Genomic DNA, 26035 nt, shown 5'->3' with positions numbered 1-26035 from the left:
ATTTTTGGGGGGATTTATGAAAACTGAAAAGTAAGCAGCATATTTTGATCAAAGATTAAGAATAATATTCACAGATTTAAATTTACAATAAGACTAATAACACCAGAAACCAGAAAGAAAGGTCCCTGCCCACCTTATAATGAAAGCGAATGCTTCCCATGACATGTGTTTGGCAGATAAGCGCCTCTAGAAAGCCACATGTATGAGACACTCGCCTCTTCCACTTGGCAGTCGCTGAACGCAGCGCTGGTTAACGCCGGCTAGTGAACGCTAATGAACGGTTGCTCAGATACAACACCAAAGTTCTGCTCTCCTTTTATAGCGTCTGAGGGTATCACAGGCCACATCACAGAGAGAGAGAGAGAGAGAGAGAGAGAGAGAGAGAGAGAGAGAGAGAGAGAGAGAGAGAGAGAGAGAGAGAGAGAGAGAGAGAGAGAGAGAGAGAGAGAGAGAGAGAGAGAGAGAGAGAGAGAGAGAGAATGTCTCACTCACTCACACTCTCTCTCACACTCAATTCAATATTGCTTTATTGGCATGACTGTGCATAATACAATATTGCCAAAGCTTGGAATACATAGAATAATTACACATTTGATAACTCTCTCTCTCACATACTCACTCTCAACACAACATCCACAAAACAGCTCTCAATCCCAGTAACCAGTGGCTTGTTGTGACATTAACATGACGCAGGCCTTAATCTAAAACTTCATGAGCCACCAAGACTCGTTGCTTCTCAGTGTGAACCGAAGAGGAGGCCGTATGAGAGAACAGTGGCTCAAACACCGGCCATGTGTAAATATAAGTATGGTGATGCGAATCATTACAGAGAAACTGATGAAGAAAAGCGCCACATGTTATCAGGACATGAGTTATGCAGAACCAGACAAAAGAAGACACAACATTCACTTCAGTTCGACATGGACTCCAGCCAAACGCTCCCATGTGCACTTCTCAAATCAGTCCATTAGCCACAATCACACAAATCAAGTTACGGTGAAATTGTTTGATGATAAACCCATGGATCATCATTATCCGCTCTATGTGAACCGCACGTCTAAACCTCATCTGCAAACGCAAGCGTGTTTTCAAAACAAGTTTCCATTCCTCTTGTGTGCACTGTATCATAATCATATCATCATAATCACTGTATGATTAACAATAGCGATCTACATTAAAAATTCATCATTTACGGTTTGTGCATCAAAACAGGTTCAAAGTGGATCTACTACACCAAAGTTTTTTTTAAAACAACACACAAAAACAAACCGTAATATTGTGAAAATATTATGACAATGTAAATCATCTGTTTTCTATGTGAATATCTAGTAAAGTGTAAATTATTCCTGTGATCAAAGCTGAATTTTCAGCATCATTACTCCAGTCTTCAGTGTCACATGATCCTTCACAAATCATTCTAATATGATGATTTGATGCTCAAGAAACATTTATGATTATTATCAGTGTTGAAAACAGTCATTAACATTTTTATTTTAGGATTCTTTGATTAATAGAAAGTTTGAAGTAACATTAAACACTACCATTCAAAAGTTTGGGGTCAGTAAGAATTATTTTATTTTATTTTTTGGGTGAAATAAATAAAAGAAATCAAAACTTTTATTCATCAAGGATGAATTAAATTGATCGAAAGTAAAGACATTTATAATGTTACAAAAATAAATGCTGTTATTCTGAACTTTCAAAGAATCCTGAAAAATAAAATGCATCACAGTTTCCACAAAAATAGAATTTTTCCAACATTGATAATTATTATAACTTTTTTTTTTTTTTTTCATCAAATCATCATATTCGAACGATTTCTGAAGGATCATGTGACTGGAGTAATGATGCTGAAAATTCAGCTTTGATCACAGGAATAAATTACATTTTAAAATATATTAAAATAGAAAACCATTATTTTAAATTATCATAATATTTCACAATATTACAGTTTTTTTTTTTTTATCAAATAAATGCAGTCTTGGTGAGCAGAAGAGACTTCTTTTAAAAACATTAATAATCTTAGCAATCCAAAACTTCTGGTAGTGTACATGTGCGTTCGGTAACGATACGATCCCCGCAGACCTTCAGCCAACTGTGTTAAATGACTTAGAAACGTATTAAATGTGTTGGACTAGTTTGCATCGCCTCAAACCACAAACCCAGTTATTTCTGGTACTCAATTTTGGCTCAATAAAAAGTCAAAATGTGAAAGATTTTGTGCAGATCTGAGATCCTGGACTGAGCAGCACTAATGAAAGCAGACTCAGGTCACGATTCCTCCTCTAACTGTGGAAAGATAATAACTGTGTGTTAACTTCAGTGGAACGGCTGCTTTTCCTCCATCGAGACTTGAAAACATGCCGATATGTTACAAGATTTTTCTGACTGACTCGAAGCACAAGAGTGTGTGTTTCCCCCGGAGGGCCTCACACACACACTCACACACTCACACTGAAATGCTGATGGGCTTCATTTGCAGCGGCTGAACGAGTGAATGAACGAGTTTCTGAACAGCACATTTTTAAGACGTCGAGTCACAGAGAGCCAGTTGTTTGCGGCCGCTTGTTAAAGTGGTTTAAATTCTCTTTTAAATGCCTTATATGGATCTGGGAGATTTATCTCGCGGTGTGATCCGCGTCAAACATTCCAGGAGCGTTTCGGGACAAACCAGGTGTTTTGCTGGAACTTGATGAGGAGACGTTGTGTTCCTAGAATACATCCATGACGTCACACACACACACACACACACACTCTTTCATACAATAAAAGTGGAGGAATATTCGTCTTGAGAACCAGAGCTTGATTCCTTCTTGACAGTGTTATTTTAGTATCAGTGATTCACTGTAAAAACTGGAAACCTGCAATCCCCTTAAAGAGATGTTTTTTACTTGATTTGACAATATAAAAATGTATTTTGTTGGTATAAATTAATGTAGGTTGATCCTAGGATTGGGCCGATTGACGATGTCATCATTCATCGCGATTCCGATAGACGTCGCCCAACCCTAGTTGATTCAGCAATATCCATCCATCCATCTATCCATCCATCCATCCATCCATCCATCCATCCATCCATCCATCCCTCCCTCCCTCCCTCCCTTTATCCATTCCTCCATCCCTTTATCCATCCATCCATCCCTCCCTCCCTCCATCCCTCCATCCATCCATCCATCCATCCCTTTATCCATCCATCCATCCATCCCTTTATCCATCCATCCCTCCCTCCCTCCCTCCCTCCCTCCCTCCATCCCTCCCTTTATCCATTCATCCATCCCTTTATCCATCCCTCCCTCCATCCATCCATCCATCCATCCCTTTATCCATCCATCCATCCCTTTATCCATCCCTCCCTCCATCCATCCATTCATCCATCCCTTTATCCATCCATCCCTCCCTCCCTTTATCCATCCATACATCCCTCCCTCCCTCCATCCCTCCCTCTATCCATCCCTCCCTCCCTCCCTCCCTCTATCCATCCCTCCCTCCCTCCCTTTATCCATTCATCCATCCCTTTATCCATCCCTCCCTCCCTCCATCCATCCCTTTATCTATCCATCCATCCCTTTATCCATTCATCCATCCCTTTATCCATTCATCCCTCCATCAATTCATCCATCCATTCATCCCTTTATCCATCCCTCCCTCCATCCCTCCAGACAGCAATCCATCCAACTACCATTGTATCTATCTGAAACAGGCTAGCAATGCAATAAGGCGTACTAGCAACTGCATAACACCACATTAGTAACCTCCCAGAATACCCTAGCAACCCCATAGCACCACCCTAGCAACTATCCAGAATACCCTAGCAACCCCATAGCACCAGACTAGCAACTACCCAGAATACCCTAGCAACTACTAGCTTTTTTCTATTTCCATTTTAGTAAATTTGTTGTGTTTTTTTTATTTGTTTGCCTTTTTTATTAAATATGTTCATTTTTCATTTCAGTTATTTCAACACATCAAGTTAAACTAAATGAGAAATGTTGCTTTGCAACTAGCTGAAATAAGTTTAACTTTTTTTTTATGGTTTTTTTTTTTTTCAGTTAACCTTTGTTTTAATTAAAGTAACAAAGAACACGTTTTGTGATTTTAGTTTGTCCCATTTATAATAACCCTGCTTCCTGATAATGAAAACAAGAATATTACTGAAAAAAAAAGAAAAAAAACTGAATCTAGCCATCTAATAAAACTGGCACTGTATATTATATTACTGTCTCTTCGACGAATTGCTTTGGTTCCCATTTTGTAAGTCACTTTGGATAAAAGCATCCGTAAATGCATACATTTAAGAACAAACCTTATGTCCTGAAATAGATATGAAGTTTAAAACAAACCCCTAAGTATGAGCACCAGCAATAGTAATGATTGACTTAAACCTTTAAGAGAAATACATGGAAAAGCTTCCGCATCTAATAGCTAATAATCGACACCTAACATGAGGTGCGTTATCCAGATGTGTCCCAGATGTGCCTAATGAATCCATCAAACAGAGGAACATCAGCATCAAGCCACTCAGACACAAGCCAGTCTGTCATTAATGTCCCGGAGATCCATGCGAGAAGTCTGGAAATCTCAGGTCGATCTCCATAGCAACGCAAACAAAACAGAACATTCCAAGACCAAAGACAGACAGAAAGTTCTGGAGGAACAAACTGCTGTGACCAATCAACCTCTTTCATTTCCACGGCTGTAACTGAGAGACATTGAGTGTACAAGAAAGCGTGTGAGGTGTAATGTGAATAAAAGAAAAGTGCTTTTGAAAGTCCACTGTGAGCCGCCTAATAACAGTGGATGGATCCCTTACTACTAGCTAGTATGGATCCTCATTTTCATTTAGTTAACTTGATGTGTTGAAATAACTGAAATGTAAAATGAACATAATAAAAAAGCCAAACAAATAACAAAAATAAAACAACAAATTTCCTAAAATGGAAATAGAAAAAAGCTAGTAGTTGCTAGGGTATTCTGGGTAGTTGCTAGGGTGGTGCTATGGGGTTGCTAGGGTATTCTGGGTAGTTGCTACTAGGGTGGTGCTATGGGGTTGCTAGGGTGGTCCTATGGATGGATCACATGACCAGAAGAATGCCACTAGCTTTATCTCTGCAAGTCAACATTTAGTGGATACTTTATAAATAGCATATTGGACAGCAAAACATCAATGAAATATATTTTTTGTTAGTGTTACCATCACAATTTGCTCACTTGATTATCTTGGTTATTGGCAAAACAAAATAAAAAATAAAGCAAAGCAGAAAATTATAAAATAAAAATGCAATATAAAATAAAAGGCAATAAAAAAATTAAATATAATATATGAATGCTGCCAAAACAATCCAAAGCAAAGCAAAGCAAAGCAAAATAAATTAAAATATAATGCAATATAAAATAAAATGACAAAAAGCAATATAAAACAAAGAAATATAATATAAAGCATATTTACTTAAATAAATAAATAAATAAATTTTTATTTTTATTTTTTTTTATTAGATATATATAGCTTGTGTGTCGGTCGGCTTAATGAGGACAAGCCTGTTCAGTCTCTACAGACCCTGGAGAAATAAGACAGAGTGACAGCTCAAAATCAACACTCAACAAGCTACAAATGAGAGTAAAAACTGTAACCGGTCAAACATTATACAAGACTCGACTGAATCTGATGGAAAACACGGTCACCGTATGAATGTCATGCAATGTTAACGCCAACTCTTTATCTAATCTTCTCTCACCAGCCTAAATTAAATCAAAGAACAAGAGCTTGTTCAAAGTCAGATTACACCCACACCACATTCACCCGGCCTCCTTGGCAATGAGTCCAAACGCTTGCCAACTTTCAGCACACAAATTCACAAAAGCTGTAAATCAGAGCGCGGAGTGAGCCAGCCTGACATGACGGACGAGTTCTCATTCACTTCACGATTAAAACCAGATCGGCTCAAACTAATGCTCAACATGCTGCGGTCGCACGGATCGTGCTCGGATTTTACTGGGATTGGCATTCATGGAAAACTCTGTGCATGGTTATAAAACTCTTTCCTGTCAAATTAAAAGTCCCTTAGGTTGCTAAGGGTTCACGTCAAAAGAGAAGAATTCCCGTTTCCTGTTGCTCTGTTTATGAGGGGAAATGACTCCTAAAAGCCTGTAAAAAGTCTATATTTAGATACAGGCAATTAAATCTGAGTGGATATGGATCCTAAAAGACAGTCTCCTCAAATCAAATCATTTTGATTTGTAAAGCGTTTTTCATAATACACATGGTTTCAAAGCAGCTTCACGTGATGTTTATGATTTCGTAATGTTCATGCGTTATAGTTGGAATAGTATACTATAGCATAATATAGTTTTTTTGCGACAATATAAACAATCAAGCAGTTGAGATTTGCAAAATCCAAAGTAAAATAAAGCAAATTTAAAATAAAGCAAAATAAAGACAAAATAAAATAAATTAAAATAATAAAAATTAAATAAATTAAATTATATAAAATAAAAAGCATATTATATAAAATAAAATAATAAAATATGGAATATAAAACAATAAAATCAAATAAAAAAAACAACAAATAAAAACATTTGAAACTGTACTTTACAGTTTAATAAACTGAAATTGTCCTTGTTCACTCCATCCGCACTACTGTTATTTTGCACTATTATTGGAAAATCAATAACGTTTGTCACACTTTGAAACACTGTATTGTATGAAGCGCTATAGAAATAAAGGTGACGATTTAATACAACACAAAACTGAATCTGAGAGTAAGGAAAGATGCTGTACTCTTCAAAAAAAAAAAAAAAAAAAAAATTCACATCTATTTAAAATAAAAATCAAGCAGGTGAGATTTGCTAAATAGTTCTTCTCAACACACCAGTCAGAAATACTTTGAGTATCATCCAGCCCACAACACCAAAGCATGATTTAGAGTCAAGTTTTCCTGTAAATGTCCTTTTTATATCAGATCAAAGCGTTAGCTCACTTCCAAATCATTAGAAAGCTCAGAATCAGTACCTTGAGCAACAAAAGCCGGATTGCTGCTCGACTCTTTCATCTTGGCTGAATATCTGAGTGATTCAGGAGGTCAGAACTGTTGAACTTTCCCTTTGAAAGCAGAAGATGAAACTGAAAGATGTTGCTTCACCTCAGTCTCCCAAGAGTGTGTGAGTGTGTGTGTGTGTGTGTGTGTGTGTGTGTGTGTGAGAGAGATTTTCACTGCAAAGAGCACAACAAGTGAGCCGTAAAAATCCCACTCTTTTTCTCCATAGAGAGTCTACATTTACATTTATGCATTTGGCAGACGCTTTTATCCAAAGCGACTTACATTGCATTATCCTATACATTTATACATAGGTATGTGCAATCCCCTGGGATCGAACTCACAACCTTGCGTTGTTAACGCAATGCTCTTACCACTGAGCTACAGGAAAGCCTGTGTGTGTGTTGAGTGTCTAAAAGTTAAGACCGGCTCACCTTGAGCTCTGAGGTTATTAAGAGATCATATCTACTTTTATTTTTATTTTTATAAGGACATTGATTTCCTGATTTGTGCAATCATACAGTTTAGTGTCATTATACAAAAATGTGTGACTGCAGAATGAGGCAATTGTTTGGTTGAGCGCAAGAAAGTCAATGCTTCATATTGCTGCACTCATACAGCAAGTGCTAAACCATGCTATTGTTAGAAAGTTAGCATTTATTGAACTAGTTTGTTATAACCAGCTAAGTTTATAAAAACAAAAATGGTTCACATTGCGGTTACATGGAAATTTTAAGTTAAATGTATGGATTAATGTACTCAGACATTTCACGTTAGGAACAAGTAAAATGTCTGAGTACAAAATAAAAATCTGCAAGTTCTGCTAACTTAAACTTTGAATTTCTTAACTTAAATATTTTGAGGCAACTGATTGACGTAAATGTATTGAGTTTTGCCAACTTATTCGGGTTTACAGTGCATGAGTCAGATTAACACTGGCCAACAGCCTTGAAAATCACAGTCTATATCATTTAAACATTGTTTTAATGAAATACAGGGGTAATTTAGAGTCAGCCAAAGAGCTATAAATCGAATGAGTTCATCATTGGAAATGTCAAAGCAATTAAACAATGTTCTGTTATGAATCTTGCTTGTGTGCATTAAATGCATTTCAAATGAAGACACTTAAAGAGTGGTCAATTTTACATCAAACAGCCATCCATTACTAGATATTAAACCAGACCACGTAAACCCCGTACAATTATAATTCTCATATAATAAGGACTTTGTACATAATGAATGCATTTATTCTATAAGTAAGTGTTTGTTCTGGTGCTCCAAACATTCAACTGTGAACGCCAGAGAACTGAAAATAGTCCGTGTGGTTTCGGTGAATGTCGGTTTAATAATTGAGCCATATGTTCTTGCTCCCAAAAATGACAAGTTAGAAAGTGCCACAAAACATCTACGCGCTCTCGAGTCAAAGCCGCAGTGCTTTTGTAGACTTTTATATGCCGAAAGCCGCAGTAACCTTTCTCTGGAAGTATTCTGAGCCTTGACCACCATCCGCCAACTCCACAGAGCTGACAACACGCCCGGACAGACCACTAAACCCTGGACCGAGACACAACTGGAGCACCACATGCAAGGTTCATATTCAGTGGGAAACATATGAAGCAGTGGATGGCAAACGGGAGGATGATTTATGCAGTCGAGACCTCCATTAAAGTGGACTAATCAAGTCTTCTGAAGTCGTACAATAGCTTTGTGTGAGGAACAGACTCAAATCTCCCAGTTATCATTCACACAGGCAGATAATTAGACCTGGTGCCAAGTTTAAACATGTGAACCTGGATCACAAAACAAGTCGCACGGGTATATCTGTGGCAATAGCCAACAATACAGTGTATGGGTCAAAATTATCAATTTTTCCCCATAGGATATTCAGTAAAGATCATGTTCCATGAAGATATTTTGTACATTTTCTACCGTAAATATATCAAACATGTAATTCTGTGAGTGAATGCTGCACAATCGCCAACATAAATGAACAACTTTAAAAGGAGATTTTCTCAATGTTTCGATTTTTTTGCACCTTCAGATTCCAGATTTTAAATAGATGTTCCTCGGCCAAATATTGTCCTATCCTAACAAACCACACATCAGTGGAAAGCTTATTTATTCAGCTTTCAGATGATGTATAAATCTCAAATTTCATAAAATGTACCCATGTGACCGGTTTTGTGGTCCAGGGTCCCATATGTGAAGAACAACTTCGATCACAGTAGCTGCGTTTACATGGACCCTAATAATCCAATTGTAATCGTATCAGTAGCACAATCATAAAAAAAAAAGTAACGCAAGTAATCACGTCAATCAGAATGACTTGGCCAGATCTGATAAAAATTTCATTCAGATTGTAAGATTCCTTTTGTAATCCGATCGAGAGGACATGAAAACACTCGATCTGATTGAGAACCGAAACCGGAGTGCATGTGCACTGCCGTAGCGTAATGACGCATTCCTGTTGAATAAAGTGTCATAAATCAGTGTCGTGTCATTCTGAAACTCTCCTTTCCCTCATCGTCTGTGAAGTGGAGCAGGACAGTCCTCGTTTCAGACCCTCATCCACAGAACACAGGGGTTTGAGCACGGGAAGGGGCGCTTTACTGCTGGATAAATACAAGCGGCACGGCTCAGTGCTCATCGTTGCATATTGCGTAAACACTACATTCGGATTCATTAATCGTAATGAATTCATTCAGACTGAAGCAAAAAGTGTCCATGTAAACTTAGCAACTGTATCGAACAACATGCAATGACAGACTTTTCATTTTGAGATTAAACTACTCGATTAACGTGCATCTTTAACCCTATAAAGCCTCTGTATTATAGCTGATATGCACATTTATAAGGCATCTAAATGAAACCCTTTGCTGACAAACGTGTCGCGCACGATGTCTGATCGATAGTTTAGACTTTTTAGCAAGTATAAGTCCTTTAGTATAATTGTACAAACGTCCTTCTTCAGCTCGTGCTTCACGTGCCTTTCTACTGTCAAATCTGCACTGATTTTTATCAAGTAAACATAACTTTAATGTTAATAAACATTCAAACGTTAATGTTAATAATATGTCAAGATGAACACTTACTGGACTGAAGCAACTTCAATTTACTTGATTATCCAGAGATCAGTTAGAGAAATCATGAGTATCAAAGATGATCATCAGGCTTTTGAGGAAAGTTTATCTGTTCCTCTCTCAATCATCATTGCATTGGATATGTTTTAAAACTAAAGAGCTTTGATCATAAAACTAAGCATTTAAGTGTCAACTTACTAAACATTATTGGCAGATATATGCATTTTATATGCAAGTATCTGCTATACTGTTATAAAGATCTCAGTGATTTACATTACAAGCCTCAGACCTTCATCACTTATTGTCCATATAAATATCAGAATCTGCACAGAATCACATATTTTTGCTCAGTTTCGGCTTCCGAATAAAATTGAGCTGTTTTTTCCCTTCATATTCTCACTATATCAGATTATATGAGCCATAAAAGCCTGATACGGATATGATGCTTTTTTAACTTTTTTTCAGATTTAGACAAAAGGTTCAATAAATTTCAGACTATTATTTTACATGTCAGGCTTTTCCACAGGGTTAAATGTCTAATCGAGCTATCGGACCCTTCACATAAAGTACTGTATAAGGCCTGTTAGTCGGGACTGTGCCAGACCAAAACCACTACTTTCAAACCAAAACCCTTCATGGAATCCTTGAGCTATTCATCAAAGACATTATCCAAGGAAATCTGAGGCTGATGAAGCCCAATGGAAAGCATTCATCTTCCTGTTCTCCTAAACGCCTCCTGCTTATGTAAGATTGTTGTTCTGAATGGAATCTCGTCCTGCTCTTACCTCACACTCGAAACCACACACACACACACACACACACACACACACACGTGTGTGAAACCCATACGGTATGTTCACATGCTACAAAAGCATTCCAGGCCTTCCTGTGTGCGATGAGTACGGCCGTAAGCGAGGTTAAAGGAGCGCCATCAGGGAGTAATGGTGCTCAACACAGGCAGACTGCTAAAATTAGAGCATATTTGTTCAGCGTGAGTATCAAATGTCAAGTTGACAGAAAGCAGACAGCTTTGTGAGGTTAAACACTGATGGGAAGAGGACTAGTGACGGGCGAACGGCGAGGGAAGCTTCAGGAGAAGAAACTGAAGAGGGTACACACTAAAAAAATGCAGGATTGTTTTAACCCAAATTTGGGTCAAATATGGACAAACCCGACTGTTGGGTTATATAAAAATTAACCCAACGGTTGGGTTTGTCCATCTTTGACCCAAATTTGGGTTATAACAATCCTGCATTTTTTAGAGTGTATCGGTTTCCGTCTGGTGCTGTAGTTAAAGACACACTACTGAATAGTGAAAGGCCAGTTTTGTTTTGCTATCTGTTACCAAAAGGAGCATGAGGCGGTTTGGAAAGACAGGAACAGACTTTAAAAAACACCTACCGTTTCCTTCCTCTGATTATCACATACTCTGGACCAATGCCTTGTTGTCTATATAGTCTACTGACTATATAGGCTGCGGTCTACTAAATCAGCATTTTAAATGGAACAGAACCAAAAAAAGTGGCTCGATACCAGAGCATTTATAATTAGATTTACACGCATAAACAATGTTTTTTCATGCACTTGTCAATTTGGGGCGTTTTATAATGAGTTTTTTCAGACTAGTGGAAAGAAAACATCCAAAATACACTGTAAACTAAATCTTTTAGAGCTCTTTATCTATTCGCGTCTTTAGATTTCAATTACAGTATATATATTTTAAAGGCCGTTTTCTCAAAATGAGTTTTTCTTCCTACATTGAGCCAGAAATCTCCACGTCAGTCACACTTACATACACCAAACCTAACAGTATTATTCTTACCTATATTCTGAAGGTTTTTACAGAGGGGTTTGTTCAAATATACATTGTCCTGATTTTATACAACAAAGTATTTTCTGATTTGTGGACTGATAAATAGAGATATCCAAAATCACCTCTGTAAAAAACGTTGACTAATATATAAAAAAAAAATGAATTTTTTTTAACCTGACTTCATCCAATGTTCAGATTTTTGTTGTAGAAATGCATGCAAATTAGTGCATATTAAATTGGATAATGTCTAATTTGCATACATACATTTTTTTGTGCAATTATTAATGTAATAATCAATCAGCTAGTGAAGTATGGTGAAATTATTAGTAATTTTTTTACCCTGTTCACCTCGGGTGTCTTGCCTTTATTCATTTGAATGGAATACTGGAGCTTGTGCAATGCAATGCATTCTGGGATTGTCCCTCTGTTAATGATGTCTGTCTCTGTCTAGTTAGGCAGTTCAGTAGGTTTTCGGATCAGAGATTTTCTTTGCATGATATTTCATTGGCATCAACTGATGCAAATCTAGATAAAGCAGTTAATCTCACGAAGAGGACGTAGCATGCGATTCAACATGCTTAAACGATAATGAAAAATGGTGTTGTTTTTATTGGTGTATTATTTCACAGTGCTCGTATCTGATTAAATTTGCCTGTTCCGAGAGACGGGTTGTGTATTGATTCAGTGTGATGCGAAGCATGTGCCAACACTCACACCAGTTAATCATTCACATTGAGATATGCACGAGATGACGAAAGCAACGATACAAAGGCATTGCATAATGATGCATCAGACACAATCGCTGTGGTAACGTCATTCAGAGATGAGGTGAAAAGCACGAAACCATTTCTACAAGCAGTCACAACTACAACTGCGTTACAATTACAGATTCAAAAATCACTTAATTGCTTATGTTGGGCAATCTTGTTTACAAAAATCAATCACGATCATGTGTGGAACCATTTAAACAAATTCACTAATTATGTGCAATTATCCATAACAAAAAGCCTGCAAGTGATTTAAAGCTTTATTCCATGTTTGGTGTTAAACACCTTTTAAAGAGCTCATATTGTGCCCTCTTACAAAGTCTTGTTGTTTCAGGCTCTACTAGAACATATTTTCCTGCTTGAATGTTGATTATTTCCCCCATATTCTCCATTGTTGCAGCTCCTCTCTTCCCGGTCTGTCAGTAACGCTCTGGAGTGTGTTTCCCGTACAGCGGCGTGACTCGCTGCTTTACTAACAGTAGTACGATGCATCATTGAAGAAATCAACTAGCTAGTCACGAAACTATATTGTCGTAAATTGGTCGTTCAAATACGTTGGTTAATGACCTCACGCAGGTGGTGGAGTAATAACTACTTTTAATGAACCCATTTGAGATCGAAATGAATGCTTGATGTTTTGCTATAAATTACGGACATGGCATCCGAAGAGCATTTCTCATTTTTAAACTAAACGACAAGAATGACATTGGTATGTATTCTAAAATAAAGCTATAGATAAGGATTTATCGAGTCCACGTCATGCAAACAAGAAACGGCTTCTAACCACAGGTCGAGAGCTGTCGCTCCAAACACAACTTTGCGATGCTGTTTGCGAATGTTCGTTAGAAGTATGGTTTCGGGAAACACCGATTCGTTGAACTATCCTGATAACGACGGAACTTGCGACCATAGTTGGCTAACGATGCTTTGGGGAAACACATCCCTGTTTAGTTCCGGTCTCTATGAAGCTCCTCCTTCTGAAAAGCACACTGTGCTTTGATTGGTCGGCTGGAGCAGTGTGTTGTGATTGGTCGAGCGCTTCGAGTGTGTTTGGGAAATGTCCCGCCCCTTCCCATAACCGGCAGTTTAACACTACTAACCAACTCAACCAGGCCCCGCCCCTTTATTCTGCGTATGAATTATTTAAATGAGGAATATTGTGACGTGTTTGTTCCCGGAAGAAACTCAAGACTACAATGGAGGCGTTTCAGGAGTTCAGAAACACTGACACTGATATAGAGAAGATCTTTGTAGAGAAACAAATTTGCATGCATAGAAACACAAAAACTGTTTCTACACTATAGAATGGAAAGTTTGAATTACTCGCATTAAAAGACTCTTAGTTTGTACAGTACAGTCGGATGATTTAGGCTTTTCCCACTCCTGAACTGAAACAGCAGTAAAAGAAAACCAACAATTCTTGACATTTCTCACATTATTCATCTTATTTTAACAGGCTTGGTTAAAATATGTCCAAATAAACCATTCCATTCCCCACATCGAGCCGGATCCCTCCCACATCTAAAGGTCAGACGCCTCCGAAGGTCACGGACAAGCAAATACAAGAGCATCAGTGGATCATGGGAGCAACGATGCACAGCATTCGCTCGCTGAGTAAATGGTTTACGCAGACATTCTTCTAGGGCTCTTAAAATAGAGTGTTAGTGTTTTGTCTAAGAATGAGAGGAAAGAACGTATTAAATTTCACGTTGATAAATTGGGTCTCGGATGCATTTAGAAAAATCTCCTAAGGCCCATCTGTTACTCAAACCAGACTCCAGCGCGTTCCCTAGTTTTCCTTATTAACGGAAACAATTACACAGAACAAAAGGCTCTGAAAGATTCTGAACAACTGTTTTGCCTTGAGGTTTTAGTTGATCTACATTCTCACCACACGATTAAATCAAACTTAGACCTATAACACACACACACACACCTCATTTCAGACGACCCTCTCCAGATCCAGGGTTCGTCGTCTCCAAGGACATAATCAGAAACTCAAATGACAAAAAAAAACCATCCATAACACATCAGATGCGACTTCAGCACTTTCTGCCTTGGGCGCGAAACATACTTTATGCAAATACATGAATGCAAACACTTCTAGCTATGCAAGTGCAAAAGAAAAAAAATTTTTTCTAAAGTCTTCACATTCTTTTTTATATATCAAATGTAAATTTATGTCCCTGTTACACAATTTTCCTGGTAAAATAATTCAAATATCTTAAATGTAACTCTACACCGCCGCCTGATTTAGTATACGCGGTTAATATGCAAATGAGCCCCGCCTCCACTCACTCACTCAGCTCAGAGATCCACTGGTTGACGATGACATGTTGATCTGATTGGTTACAAGGTAGTTTGTGACGTCAGAAACACCAGCGATTTCAAAGCGTGTTTTTGAGACTGGAAACGAACTCCACGCGGCTCCTGTGGCTCCCTGAAGCAAAACTATGAGTTTGTGTAAGAATTTTTTTTTTTTTTTTTTACTTTATAAAGTCAAATAACTAGCTTCCGGTAAGTGTAAAGCGCAACTTATGCGAGTAATGAGACGTACTGCTGATATTTACGCTACACACACACTACACACACACTACACTACTTCTGAAGTCATACATTTCGTAAGTTGTGCATTGGGGCGAGTAGAGACTGCATATGGCCTGCATATAAGCGCATCACTCCTGGATAAACGAAAATGTGCAGAGGCGGATTAGCTGAGGTGACGTTACGCTAACACACAGCAGACAAACGGCTAGTAGTGACATCACTGCTAATCCACCTGTCACTCAAGTGGCCACGCCCTTAATTATGCAGAACTTTAAGGCTGGAAGCTAGAACTTTGTATACAAAGCTACTCTGTAACATGTTATATGAATATTTTTCTTACACAAACTCATAGTTTTGCTTCAGAAGGCCTTTATTAACCCACAGGAGCCGTGTGGAGTTCGTTTATGAAGGATGGATGCATATTTTTGAGCTTCAATCTGTTGGTTGCAATTCACTGCCATTATAAAGCTTGGAAGAGCCAGGATATTTTTTTCTATAACTCCGATTGTATTCGTCTGAAAGAAGAATGTCATCAACATCTAGGATGGCTTGAGGGTGAGTAAATCATGGGCTAATTTTGATTTTAAAGTGAACTAATCCTTTAAGTGATAAAATTATTGACTACAGGGGAACTTTAAACATGTTAATAGCTTCGTTCCTTCGAGTGCTGTGGTTTGTTACCACCACAGTAACGCAAGAATGCATGACATGTAGAACGGAACTGATTGCCTGCAATGTTTTGAACAAACATCCGTGTGTGTGTGTGTGTGTGTGTGTGTGTGTGTGTGTGTGTGTGTTTGCATAGAGTACGGTTCTGACCTTCCTCGTCTCTCAAAGAGTCTGGGACTCGCAGACAAAGACGGCTCTGTGGTGTAACGTCTGGCCCGTGACCAAGGCAATATCAACACTTCACCGTCGCTCCAGAAGCAACACTGGCAGCTGCCGTCTCAGCCTCCACCAAGCGATGAGATTAGCAGCAGGTTCCCCATGACAAAGGATCGGTCTTAATGCACAGAGGCATGCTGGGAAACCGAGGCAGCGTGAAGCGCTGATGCAAAGTGACTTATCTGACTGACTCCGGCCGGCAGCGTTGAGTTTGTTGACGCTACACGCTTTATAGCCGGACAAATCAAGAGAACATCCATTAACCACTTCTGAAAATCTGCGAGGTTTCACTTTCACGACGAGACTCACTGTCAGACTTTTAATTCTTTAGGAAGTCTTACACATGAGAGTCATGTTACTCGAGCTGACAGTGACTAAGTTCTACTGTTTTCTGGCACGACGCCTCCAGCTTTTATGTTCCTGATGGGTAATAAATCAAACACTGAATCTCTTTCTCTAGTGTAAAGTCACACTACTCTATCCCTCAGTGCACTGTGAGGCAGATGGATTATATTTAAAGGATTTGTACATTTGTTCAATTTCAAAAAACAATCAAAAAAGAAATAAATTAAACAATAAATAAAAAGCCTATATAAACTATATATATATACCAGCCCGATCTCATCCCAAGTCGTCATATACTGACGCTTTTGACATTTCGTCTACATCGAACGCACATGGCACCCTTTAGCGTCAATATGAGACGCAGATAGATATGGGCTAGAAGGCGCCTCCTAGCGGTCTAACCCTAACCCTACCCCAGACCTAAACCTACCCCAGACCTAACCCTACCCCAGACCTAAACCTACCCCAGACCTAAACCTACCCCAGACCTAACCCTACCCCAGACCTAAACCTACCCCAGACCTAACCCTACCCCAGACCTAAACCTACCCCAGACCTAACCCTACCCCAGACCTAACCCTACCCCAGACCTAAACCTACCCATAACCGAACAAAGCTCTGTGCGTCTCATATTGACGCTAAAGGGTGCCATGTGCGTTCGATGTAGACGAAATGTCAAAAGCGTCAGTAAATGGCGACTTGGGATGAGAATGCGTTGATATATACAAATATGCTTCATTATTTTTTTTGTAAATTTTTTTTTTATTCGATTTTATTTGTTTTCATTTAGAAGTTTCTGTAATTTTGTGTGTGTTTGTCATTCATAATAGTTTTAGTTTCAGAAGTTTTAGTCGACCTAAACTAAACGATGAGATATAATTTGGCAACTAGCTGAAATAAGATGTTTTATTTTAGTTAATTTTTATTTTATTTCTTGCAATGAAAATGTTTATGGTTTTAGTTTTAGTTAATGATAACCCTGAAATAAAAAATTTAAAACAACTATAAAATAAAATGAATAAATAAATAGTCTAAACAACTAAATTGTTATAAAAGTTGTTATAAAAGAGTTGTTAATAATTTTTTTAATAAACTGAAGTACATCATATTACTCTCCAAGCATGTTCAGAATTACGATGCACCAGTTATACTGTAGAACCATTTTAAGGCATTCATTTGTATATTTTTGGATCTGTAAAATGCAGATGACATCGGCAGTTTTTTTGCACATTGTATTGTTGTAAAATACTTCAAATAAATAAATAATAAATAAATAAATAATAATAATGATGATAATAATATAGTAAAGAATGAATGCCCGATGCAAAATATGTCTGATATGATTCAGCATTCACCAGTCACTGTGTCAGAACAGCAAAAAGTTACCCAATACTCTTAAGTAAGAGCACATGGGCTTATACGATTTGTGGCGAAAGCATTTATGGCATTCGTACGAAACTCAAGCAGCAGTTTTGGCCCGGAGTCGCTCTCGTAAAGTGGTTTTGTGCGGCTGCGGCGTGAGCTTCAGGCCTCGACACATCCAGGGTGCGGCTCCGACTCAATCCACCACTCAATCCAGCGCTGAGGAATGAGAATGTGAGAGGAAAATCTTTTCTGTATGAATCAAAAGAAACCTGAGGTAATTTCCCCCCGAAGCTGAAAAAGTTTCATGCAACCAGACCAAATAAGGGATAATATGGATCTGGTTCCAGAGTTTTCCACTGCTGGTGTCAGTCCCTCCATCTCCCCCGCTCGCAGATGCCCGAGAGTATAAATAACTTCCTCTGACAGGAAGAGCCATTATCTCCCAGAGAAGCCTTGCTGTAAGAGAGTCACGGTCCTGCTCGCACGGTCCCACACTGAGGCACAAGACCACTTCAGCAGGTTAACTTAGAAGATCAACACACACACACACACCTAAACCAGCCTCTGAAAACACCCAGAGGCCCCATTAACACTTACATGTATCCGTCGTGCTTATCACAGCCGGTCGAAGTGCGGCGTTAGCAAATACTTATGAGAAGTTTATTGTAGGGATGTCTCGAGCCGATCTCAAAGTATTTTTAACTGATAGGTCTGATGATAATCAGGTGCGTGTGGTCTACGAACAACACGAGTGGAATATGGGTTAAGACTGGCAGACTGTAAAAGAATATGGACGTAGTGTTCGTGACATCATGCGTCTGAAGAGCATTTTTGAAGCCCAAAGTGGGCGGAGCCGGCCGTCGCCATCTTGGAAGCGCGTCACTCCCGGATAAACGAAAATGTGCAGAGGCAGATTAGCTGAGGTGACGTTACGCTATCACACAGCAGACAAACGGCTAGTAGTGACATCACTGCTAATCCACCTGTCACTCAAGTGGCCACGCCCTTAATTATGCAGAACTTTAAGGCTTAATATAATTTAAACTGATGAATTATAAAAAAATAAAAATAAAAAAAAAAAAATCACCCCCCTCACAGTCGTCATGAAGGGCAAAATTAGCTATATAGACCAAAACATGGGGGTTTTTGGGATTCTCTTTTGGAGCCTGTCACTGGTGGCCAGTCGATGAACTGCAGTTTAAGTCTCTTCCGTGTTGGTTTTAAGAGAGACCGGAAGGTTGCCGCTTGGTTAAGACATGTTTTTTGGGGCGTTAAATAATGGCGCAAATACCAGTAAATCGACCAATGCAAACCTTTGTAAATCACGTTGCATGATTGATTTAAAAACTCTCCGCTCATAAATACTGCGCCTGAAAGGGAAACTCATATGCAATGAGGTCAGCCGCAAAAATAACCCTGTCCTCGCCTTTTCAGCGCTCATTTTACACAGTAAATCCTGAAGGTAGTTTTTAACGGCAAAAGAGGTTTTGTGCTGACAGAAGCTGTTAGTAAATGTGGCGCAAAAATTCTTGTTTTTGTAACGTTTATATAATTATATACTGAAAACATTTGTGCTGCTTCATATTTTTGTGGATTCTTTGATGAACAAAGTTCAAAAGAACATTACAAATGTCTTTTAATTTAATGCAATCTTACTGACCTCAAACTTTTGAACGGTGGTGTATATAAAATGTTTACATATTTCATTTAAGTAAAAAAAATTATAATAACAATAATAATCCTAAGGAAATTAGGCCCTAATTAATGGATATGACAAAACCCGTGTAAAGATAGTTAAATAAACATTGGGGTTCAAACAACAGAGACATTTTTCCAAAATATCTTGCGAGTAAATGATGACAGATTGATTTTTTTCTGACTTTAGCTTGCCGTTCAGATCTCAATCCACCACAGGACTTACTCTTTTTCTCTTCGTTCATTATGTAATGACGTGTGCATGGCATGCGAGGCCACTCTTTCCACTCAATGCCCAGTGGACAGCCAAGCCGCAATCCCATAAAAGGCCTGCCTTTGTGGTGAAGCAACAGATAACAAGAGACATATCCATCCTGATATCTACAACAACCCACAGTTTCCTCTCCTGTCACTATCCATCACACACGATTAAGCCTCGGATGTGCAGAGCAACAGGTCAAAGAAGATCAGTAGCAAATCACCCATGAGCAAACAACAGAGATATGTGGGTTACTCATCACAAGTAACTCGAGTCACGTAATCAGATTACTTTTTCATGTAACTAGTAAAGTACTGCATTACTTTTTCAAATAAGTAACGCTAGTTACTTTTTCACATTTATTGACTGACAGCTCTCCTGTCCCCATGTTGAGAGAAATAAAGTGATGAAGTGTTGTGTGAACATGATGGTTGTTTTAATTCTAGACTAAATGAACATGTATACTTGCAGAACTTGAATGAAACATTCAATATTCCTCAAAACGAATAAAAACAGTCAAATGCAATCTCAGAATTTTTCGCAAAACTTTTATAATTAACTATATTAAATTACACATATATACTTTATTTAATCTCACTTTATTAACCAATGTCTTTGCTGCTGACCTTCAATGATCTAATTCAACAGTACTAATAAGCAAAAATTACTTTAGATTAGAATTAGAAATAAGAGTGTTGAACTTCTTTCTCTTGTATCCTATTATTCTTTAATCCAGTTTCTACTGTACAGGCGTAAATATGCACTTCCTTCAAATTGAGGCTTATTCATTTCACTTTTGGTGTGAAAAGGCCTAAACATTTGCCAAAATTAAAACTTTTTTTTGTTGTTATTAAAAAATAAACAAGCAAGCCCAGCCCAAGTGCTAAAAAGTAATGCAAAAGTAATGTAACTAAGTCAAGTCAACTTTATTTATATAGCGCTTTTTATAATACAGATTGTATCAAAGCAGCTTCACAGTGATAACATGAAAATAATACAACAAAGTTTGTTTCTAGAAGAAAATTGCATCATCGACCACCTTAAAGGGATAGTTCACTTTGAAATAATTTTTTGGTATGTTTTAGCTTACCTCAAGGGCATCCAAGATGTAGGTGTCTCTTTTTCCGCAGTAGTTTCAATTTTGATATTTTTAGGTCAAACCGTTCTTGTCTGTCAGTCATATAATGAAGGTCGATGGTCATTATCTCAAAACACAAGCACAGAGTCCAAATTAAAACAATTCCCCGTCGTCCAAATTAAACAATTCCCCATCGTAAGTACACATTGATGGCCTAAGACACGAAACGAGCGGTTTGTGTGAGAAAACGAACAGTATTTATATTGTTTTTACCTCTTATACACAGCCATGTCCGAGTGATCTGATCTGACGTGTACGCAGACTGGTGCATAGATATATACACTAGATGTCGCCTTGTCTACGGCAGTTCATTGGAACAAATGTCTTTAAGGCGACATCTAGTGTGTATATCTATGCACCAGTCTGCGTACACGTCAGATCAGATCACTCGGACATGGCTGTGTATAAGAGGTAAAAACGATATAAATACTGTTCGTTTTCTCACACAAACCGCTCGTTTCATGTCTTAGGCCATCAATGTGTACTTACGATGGGGAATTGTTTCATTTGGACGACGGGGAATTGTTTTAATTTGGACTCTTTGCATGCTCTTTGAGATAATGACCATAGACCTGCATTATATGACTGACAGACAAGAACGGTTTGACCTAAAAATATCAAAATTGAAACTACTGCGGAAAAAGAGACACCTACATCTTGGATGCCCTTGAGGTAAGCTAAAACATACCAAAAAATTATTTCAAAGTGAACTATCCCTTTAAGTAAGGCAGATCAATAATATTGTTGAATATTAAATGTCCCCAACTAAGCAAGCCAAAGCCAAGGCAACAGTGGCGAGGAACCAAAACTCCATCAGGTAACACAATATTGTAATGCATTGCTTTTAAAAGTAACTTTCCCCAACATTGGTTACTACACCCATACGGCACTAAGCATTCACCGGCGTACGGCTTGAGATCGGCCATGCCAGCATCTCCTCACTTAATGCATGCCAGCGAGTGCCGACTGCCAAAATCTGAGCTCAGATTTATGGTCGCAGTGCTTCCAGACAGATATTCCTGCGGTTTAAAGTCTCCGTTTGATTGGTAAGAGTACAGCTGGCGCAGTAGAGCTCCTGTGCTACAGATTCATGAGATACATAACGTCCCTGTGAGCCCAGTGTTGCATGTGGACGCCAGGTGAGAGACCTGCGTTCGGGGCCGTTCAGGGACATGAAGATCAATGGGAAACGAGCTGAATAAATGAGCCAGATGGCCCGTGTTTAAGCAGAACTGATGGGTGAGGTTTTCTTGGCAAAATAATATATCCGGCAAACCAAACACATTAACTTTGTGTCTTACTTGGACTTTATATGTATTTCCTGTGGCCGCAAACAGATGCCTGTTTTTCCTGGTGGAAATCCTTCTGGTAATATAACCTCTAATGTGCTATATTTAAAAAGAAATATCCTTCAATGATATTTTAAAAATTAAGTCAATATGCAACTCATTTTAAGTCCATAAAGTGACAAGTTTCAAGTGAAATAGTAAATGTAGTAAAAAATTAAAATCGTAGACTTGATTTTTTTTTTTCACTGGTAATTAATGGGAAGAGAAAGGAGAAATGTTTGCACTGCGAACACAGGTAACAAGAGAGAGAAACAGTGATGGCCCGATGCACAGCATCTCTCTAAGTAAGCATGAGCCACATGACAGGGTCAATGGCAGAACAAGAACAATATGTCTCTCATGCACCTATTATTGACATTTAAAGGGCAATTTAAAGTTGGCATGACGTAAAGGTGACACTCACTTTGGAGATGGTGAGAGGCATGCTGAAGTCCTTGCCACCCTGAAGTCTGAAGCCCCAGGGGGAAGGTCCGATCAAGGACACGATGTAGCTGTTGCTCATGGTGGACGGGTCACTGTCGCTGGGAGGCCGAGTAAAGCCAAAGTCCAATACACAGCCTGAAAAACAAGAGCAAAGACTTAGTGTTGTTGTTGTTACAGCAGGAGATAAAGCATGATCTACTGATGCCTTTGACACCTAAACACATCCTTCAGCAACTTAAAGTCCCGCTGTGGTGAAAATCAAGCTTTTAATGTTGTTTATACGTGACGTTTTTAATGGTGTTCATGTGTAAAGTCGACAGCATTGCTGAGTATTTTCTCCTTAAAACTGCAGTGAACCAAAGACAGTCTCAAACACACGCTTTGAAATCGCTGGTGTTTCTGACGTCACAAACTACCTTGTAACCAATCAGATCAACGTGTGATCGTCAACCAGTGGATCTCTGAGCTGAGTTAGTGAGTGAGTGGAGGCGGGGCTCATTTGCATATTCATAGAACCGCAAATACTAAATGAGGCGAGGGTGTCGAGTTACATTCAAGATAGGCATGACGATTTTTTTTCAAGGAAAAAACATTTAAATAGCCGATGTCATTTTGGTGATCAAAGATGAGTTTTAAGGGATAAAATGATTGACTCCAGGGAGACTTTAAGACAAACTCCTCACCTTGGAAGCATCTAAGGAAGTTATTATCCAGTTGGGCGTATCTTATGTGATATATATAAATAAAAAGCCAATATTTGGCTAAAATAGACAAATAGAAAAGAATGGCACAGATATATTTGTGCAATTGATTGAACTGGAAAAGGTTCCAGGTTTCGGTTACACTATTTTAAGGTGTCATTGTTAAAGTGTAACTATATATTTAAGTACTGAGTAATAATATTTAACTACATGTACTTACTATAGGGTTAGGGTAGGATTAGTATTTGGTTGAGGGTTAATTGCACGTAATTATGCACAATTTACTGTAATTACGACGGTAAGTACATGTAACATATGTAACAAGGACTCTGTAAAATAAAGTGTTACCCAGGTTTCTAAAATCCACGGACAAGATGGTTCATAGTCCAAACTTATCTCATAAGCACAGATAAAACAAAAGAGCAATCTCTATTTATATAAACATGACAGGAGGGGGACAATCTTGTTGTGCACAGGCAAGTATTTTAAGAGCTTACGGGTGAGCGCCACAGTTGTTGTTGAGGAAAAACCCTAGTAAAATCCAGCACAAGCCAAATAGAAACATTCCAGAAGAACGGATTAGACTCTGGGGGTCTCGCTCAGGAATGTCCCACGGACACAACGGGGACGCTTTTAGAAGTTAAAAGCAATGTTATCCACCTGCTCTCCTGCCTTTTAATACCTCTCGGTACATCAGTAATTGAGAGCAACCGCAATACGGAAAATATTCCAATTTCATTTCAACATTCCACATCCTCAACACAGATTCATATCGGTCGAATGCTCGGACTGTTTATTTATATCAAGCTGTGTGGATTTTCCATGCCCTGTTATAAACTGGACATTTGGAAGGATGAGGATCAATGAAAGTCAGTGTGGATGACAACCAATTAGGGATGCACCGACTTAAAAAAAATGTTGGCCGATACCGATAACCGATAATTCTTTATATTTGAAAGCCGATAACCGATATATTAGCCGATAAATCTAAATCTACATTTTTTTTAATCATTTTTGAGAACCTGATTACAAAAACAAGTCTCACCATTAAAAGCCATGTCCCAAACACACAATTATGATGTTCTGTTATGTAGCCGTACTAGCCGATATGACAGACTTGAACTGTATTTTCCCCTTTTGAAGCGATTGCAATTAGCCTGGTTAAAACCAGACCATTCTCAGAGGTAACTGAGTTATGGTCTGGCAAAGCTTCATTAATAACTCATTTCCAAAGGGCCATCACCAACGGACGTCGCTCAAATGCCTCTGGGCGCAACTGGACAGACCTAAAACCAATCAGAGCGATCGTCATCGTGTAAAGCCATATGCTGCGTCCCAAAGATACACTACGCCATAAAAGTATGTACTCTTTTTGTGAAGAAAAGGTATTTACTTTTGAATGTGTAGCAAAAAAGTAGGCAAGCTTTGGGACATAAGTTACTACTTCGTCATCTTGATCGGACGGATCTGTCGCGTGCATCCTGTCACGTAAACTGCCCTGTCAATCATCTTGTCACAGTTAAAATCCTCTATTAAATCTAATTTAATTTTCCTACCGTTTCGGAGAACGTGTAGTAGCAGGTTCATCTGCCAGTGGGTCTTTCATGGAGACTGTCCTCATGTGTTTGCAATTTGAATATAATAATGTGCGCTTCACCAATGGACGTCGCTCAAATGCCTCTGGGCGCAATTGAATAGACCTAAAACCAATCAGAGCGATCGCCATCGTGTAAAGCCCGCCCCAACGTTTCTGATTGGTGCCGCGATTTCGACGGATTAGAAATGGGCTTGAATGAGCTCTTTGCCAGACTACTTGCAGAGCAAATCTAAATTTGGCGGAAGTTGTCTGGGTTTTCCCAGGCTAGATTGCAATCATATCTAAAGCAATTCAAAACCATCATGTTGAACAGTTGCGCATCTGAAGAGTCTCAGCTGAAGGAAATAATCCATTATTTATCGGCTTCAATATATATCGGCCAAATTTTCTTATCGGGCTTATAACGATATGGTGGCCGATATATATCGTGCATCCCTACGACAAAGCCATGATGATGATGCTAAACAGGTGAAGAAGCTCAATCAACATGCACCATATGATGCCAACATTAGCACTCCCAACCATCTGTTTACTGACTGAATAACAGAGTTGCATGGAAATGAGAACCTCAATAGTTGCTCAAAGATGAGTGTGCATCACTTTATCTATGTGACTATTGTATGAGTCAGTGAAGCTGATGCAACGCTCCTCTGAAAGCACTAAGGGTGCGGTTATAAAGAACAACATGTATTGAGAACATCCTGAATAGAGAGAATGAATCGATTTTCCATGCCTGAAGCCACTAGGGCTGTGTGTGTGTGTGTGTGTGTGTGTGTGTGTGTGTGTGTGTGTGTGTGTGTTTGTTTGTCACACAGGCTTTATAATGGGTACATTTACTCATCTTCTCTAATCTAGATCAACAATAGTGTTATGATTCAGACAGTTAGAATAACATAAGTGTAGCTTCTTCAAAGTCTCCGTGAGTTAAAGTTTTGAAAGTCCATGCCTATTAACGTTGAGAGCGTATGCAAATATGCAGACAAAGACTGACCAACTTTTACCAGATATAAAGTTTACAAATCATACACTTCCACCCAAAC

General features: G+C 38.6%; 1 protein-coding gene across 4 annotated transcripts in view; it reads right to left on the bottom strand.

Moving 5' to 3' along the window:
- The window catches only part of pdlim5b (PDZ and LIM domain 5b), an 83319-nt gene that overhangs the window by 52679 nt on the left and 4605 nt on the right, over nt 1-26035 (bottom strand). For all 4 annotated transcript variants that reach the window (XM_082158651.1, XM_082158652.1, XM_082158653.1 and 1 more), the window contains exon 2: nt 22678-22832. In XM_082158651.1, the coding sequence (XP_082014777.1) occupies nt 22678-22776 (99 nt within the window). In that variant the 5' untranslated portion in view covers nt 22777-22832. The remainder of the gene's footprint in view (nt 1-22677; nt 22833-26035) is intronic.

The sequence above is a fragment of the Leuciscus leuciscus genome, assembly GCF_965113295.1.
Source record: "Leuciscus leuciscus genome assembly, chromosome: 24".
NCBI lineage: Eukaryota > Metazoa > Chordata > Actinopteri > Cypriniformes > Leuciscidae > Leuciscus > Leuciscus leuciscus.
This window is presented reverse-complemented; position numbering and strand designations above follow the sequence as displayed.